This window comes from Propithecus coquereli, unplaced genomic scaffold (assembly GCF_000956105.1).
Source record: "Propithecus coquereli isolate 6110/MARCELLA unplaced genomic scaffold, Pcoq_1.0 Scaffold196, whole genome shotgun sequence".
Lineage (NCBI taxonomy): Eukaryota > Metazoa > Chordata > Mammalia > Primates > Indriidae > Propithecus > Propithecus coquereli.
In genome coordinates this window covers 2,304,249-2,308,505 of record NW_012144522.1, presented here as the reverse complement: position 1 = coordinate 2,308,505, position 4,257 = coordinate 2,304,249, and the positions used below count along the sequence as shown (strand labels likewise).

The 4,257-nt window shown below is 43.0% G+C and overlaps 2 protein-coding genes across 2 annotated transcripts in view; both read right to left on the bottom strand.

The window, feature by feature from the left end:
• Nucleotides 1-1,062, bottom strand: part of ZNF432 (zinc finger protein 432) — a 15,975-nt gene extending 14,913 nt beyond the window's left edge. The window contains exon 1 of the mRNA XM_012643339.1: nt 1,020-1,062. Within this exon, the coding sequence (XP_012498793.1) occupies nt 1,020-1,034 (15 nt within the window). The 5' untranslated portion in view covers nt 1,035-1,062. The remainder of the gene's footprint in view (nt 1-1,019) is intronic.
• A 60-nt stretch (nt 1,063-1,122) lies between these two features.
• Nucleotides 1,123-4,257, bottom strand: part of LOC105809516 (zinc finger protein 841-like) — a 56,987-nt gene continuing 53,852 nt past the window's right edge. The window contains exon 5 of the mRNA XM_012643338.1: nt 1,123-1,224. Coding sequence (XP_012498792.1) covers nt 1,123-1,224 — 102 coding nt within the window. The remainder of the gene's footprint in view (nt 1,225-4,257) is intronic.

Genomic DNA, 4,257 nt, shown 5'->3' with positions numbered 1-4,257 from the left:
AATACATATACATATGTAAGTACATATACATATGTATACGAACACACAGTTCAGTGACAGCAAGTATAATATATACTACCATACATAATATATATATATAAATAATATATAGTGTATATATAGGGGATTAGTAAGGAAGTTATAAAGAGGAAATTTATTTTTTTTGCTAGTGTGTACTTCATTAGAATTATTTTCCTTTAAAATGTATCCATGAGTAATTTGTATAATTATGAAAACATAAAAGCAATAAAAGTAGGTGAGAATTGGATTTGCAAATGTGGAAGGATTCTGTATATTCTGAGATGAGGTAAAGTTATAAAGCAAATGCCACGGCACCCAACAACTCAAGTCCTCACCAGACAACATTTCTTGCAACTCCCTAATGCCATATCTGTATCTATACTTAAATGCTGGTTCAGCCACCTCTTCAGGACCGGTGAAAACCATACAATCTTTCCATTTTCCTATGCCATTGAGGCACAAGGCTGAGTCCTTTGAGAGTCCTTGCGTTGGTCCCCTGAGAAATTGTGTCCAATTTTTACTTAGTCTATTCCCATAGGAGTCTCTGAAGAACCCTGTTATAAACAGCAGTAAGAAATCTTCTTCTGCCTTTATTAACAGGCTAGTTCAAAACTATGTCCACCATATCATCTCTGGGAAAACTGTCAAATTTTTTTTGAGACCTAAGTGCCATGAAATATTGACATCCCCTGAGGAATCTGCTTTCTCCTCACAGTCACTGTGTATCATATAGCTCAGCATGATTCTCTTGTATTGGCTGTCAATATCAGACACAAGGTCACAGCTAATATAAACCAAAAGATCCCCTAGTCATGCATTATGTTCCAACATCAGTCATTTAGTAGGAATCATATGAACACTACACTCCTGATCCTACTTCGCCATGATGTTGGAGTTAGATTCCAAGTTTCTTTCTCTCTAGACTCTGAAATGATTTCTTATGGGCCTATACAAATCCATTAAGGAAGAAAGGAGAGAATAAAACAGACAAAAGTCACCTGGGCATTGATCATTTTCTTCTGTTGTGGGAAATGACCAGCAACTGGGCTACTCTATCTTGTCTCTTCTGGATATGTCCTAAAGTTCTGGTGAGCGGCTCAGTCACTGGTCAAGGGTGTCCCCAGAAATGATGATTTCTAGGTCCTGGAACCTCCTCTTTTCATTCACTTCTTGCTTCTCCCCACGGTAGACAGGACCTGTGGGCTAAAGAGCAAAACAACTTTCAGGGGTACATTCCCTCTTGCTGTACGTTCACCTTAACGCATGGCCCTGAATATTTCTGTCTCTTTATTTGGTTCCCTCTGGCCAATGACATGGAAGACGTTCAATGTGCGGGAGGAATGCCCGTCTCCTGTGAAGTGTGGAAGTAGCGTGAATGTGAAAGGAGAGGTGTCAAAGGAGAATCAGCACAGCATCATGCCTCAGTAGCAGGTAATTCTCAGATCAATTTTAGAAATGAGACCATATGAATGGTGAGGAATTGTAAATTTTTCCTTTGAATTATGTTACCTTTATACCTCTTTAAAAGTCTTCATATATACTTTTAAATTGTTTATATACAGACTGCAATATGAGGGACAATGAACGCACCAAAAAGAGGAAGAGAATAGAGAGAAGGAATATGAGGTATAAATATAAATGTAAAAGAACAATTCAAAAGTATAAATGCTGGGAAAATAGCAACCTTAATATATTCACCTGTAGAACCTAAAAGGAAACACCCATTAAAAAATATGCAGTAAACTTGCAAGAGGAAGGATAAAAACAGACTCTCAAGTAGAAGTGTATTAATTTCAGAGATGGTGAATCGTTTATCTCTCTCTCCTCCCCCTACCCTCCCCAAAATAACCCTTTAATTTCTGCGGCTTCAAGAGGATGGGTTATTGTAGGGGGCCAAAGAGGATTAGAAAATTTGTCATGGAGGAAGGACTTGGACCTGAAGCTTTTAGGGAGTGTTAACGTTCATCCAGCCGCCTAAGTTTGAGCTTAACACACAGAGACACCACCAGCCAGGGCTCCTACTCCAAGTCTTCAGCTTTTAATCATGGGTACGCAAAAGACCCCACCAGATTAACATGAAAACTTGGACTATATTCACACGCACACTAACCTCTCTTAATACTTCCTGGATCACTGAACCGCAAATTAACCCAGAATCCGAAACAGACAGCGCATTCGACGGCAAACACCATCCCACCAGTTCTCAGATCTGTGCGTCCTACAGGCAGAATGACCTGCAAAGACCCTAATCGCTGACCTTAGGACTCTTCTCGGTCGTTCATCTGTTCAGACCTTTAATCACTGACCACCAGAGCCTCTCATGATTGACTCCCAAAGACATCCCATCGCGGAAATGCCATTGCTGACTCCTACCTGCTCCCCTCGCAAAAAACAGCCACCCCCGTGCGCTACCTCCACCGCCTCGCACTAGCAAAAACCCACGTAGCAGCCCTCAGAGCGCTCCTCCTCTCCGCCTTGTCCACGGACCGACCCACGGACCGACCCACGCACTGACCTGACTCTCTCTTGAGCCGGTAGCTCTTAAGGCCTGAACTTACTTCCCTAAACTTCTTCCACTTAAGGTCGCCTTGCCCGGCTCTTTCCTCAGCAAATCTCCGATGAGGGTGCGCTGCGTTTCTATGAGAACAGTGCACTGGCTTCCGGCTCTTCCTTATGAGGTCATATGCCCGCGCCGGCGTCGCCTCGGAGCTTGGGGGCGGCCATCTTTGAATACCGGGGCGTACGGAAGGCAGAGGCTGCTTTGGCGCCTGTGACCTGCGAGAGGCGTCCGGGACGGTCCTATTTGCGAGCACTTCGGCTCTGGTGGCAAATGGAGAGCTTGTCAGAGGCATGAGTTCTCACAACGCAAACACGGAGTGGGATTGAAGTCTTGTGAACGGACAGGGCACAGAAATAAGACGGTCGCCTTCTCTTTGGTTTTCGAAGACGGGAGCTCATCACTACCACAGGCGCGACATACATTCTTAGCCCTTACGGCTGTGACGTCTTAATTCGGTGGGAAATTAACCTCCTGGGCACCTCAATCACTATTCTAAATGCGAAACGTTTTAGAGGCCGTATAAAAGCTTAAGCAAGCTGGCCAAAAAAAAAAAAGAAAGAAAGAAACAGTAAGTGGGCGGGGCTCTGTAGCTGTGTAGTATCGTGGGCGCGGCCATCGTAGGGGAAGTGCAGTGTCTCGAACGCAGAACAAGTGGTCTCTGGAGACGTAGGAGTGGAACTGTCAGGTCCAGTGCGTTTAGAAGAAAAACAAGATACGGAAAAGTGAGATGGTAGGAGGGATGCAGCGATCACAAGGTGAACAGAAAAGGTGGACTTTGTGACCCATCTTTCCAGCTTCATCACCACCATGCCCCTTACCCTGCCAGGATTATAAAACAAGCGGCCTCTGAACTGCCCTCTGATAGTAGGTTAGTCTGCATTTTATGAATAGAAGCATACAGTATGCACTCTTTTTATCTGGCTAACTTGTAGCTTGAAGAATTTGTTAGAATAAAAACTGAGGTAGCATGGGATCTTCTTTCTCTTTTTTAAAAACTACTTCATGTCCTCTCTCTTGCATATCTATTCCCAGATAAGCCTACGCAATTTTAGGTCCCCACTAAAGCTTAACTCTCTCCAGCAATCTCCAAAATTCTTGTCATTTGGGTATTGCTCCTTGGCTGGAGCATCTTATTTCCCTGTACTTGTCCCCTGCCCCAAAAGGTGACACTATCTATATCTTCCGATGCTCTTTTTTTTACACAAACATCTATGAAAAGGCATTCCAGAACAAAAGCTGCTCATGCTTTTTGCCCATAAGACATGTGCATACATAGGAAACCGATGGATAATTATCTTCTAATAATATCTACTACTTATTTCTTAACTGTATATGCTTCTGACATATTTCCCATGAGTACACCACTTGGTCAACCACTCTGATTCATCTAGCTCAGGAGCTAGAACCAAATTCATTCAATTTCTCTCAAGCAACAGTTTGGGTAATAATACTGTCATCAGTTTCTATGCATCAGAATGAGGCCGATGTGTTTTTTTCACCCGTGCTCTGCCTGTGTAGGTGCCACAATCAACCAGCTAAAGAATCCCCAACATCCATGAGCGTCTACCTTAGAAAGACATGTGGCTTCTTCTCTTAAGTTTTTGTATTGACTTTTCAAGAATGATGAGTGAAAAACAACTAATCATTGTGCAAAAACATACAACTTACATATGTCT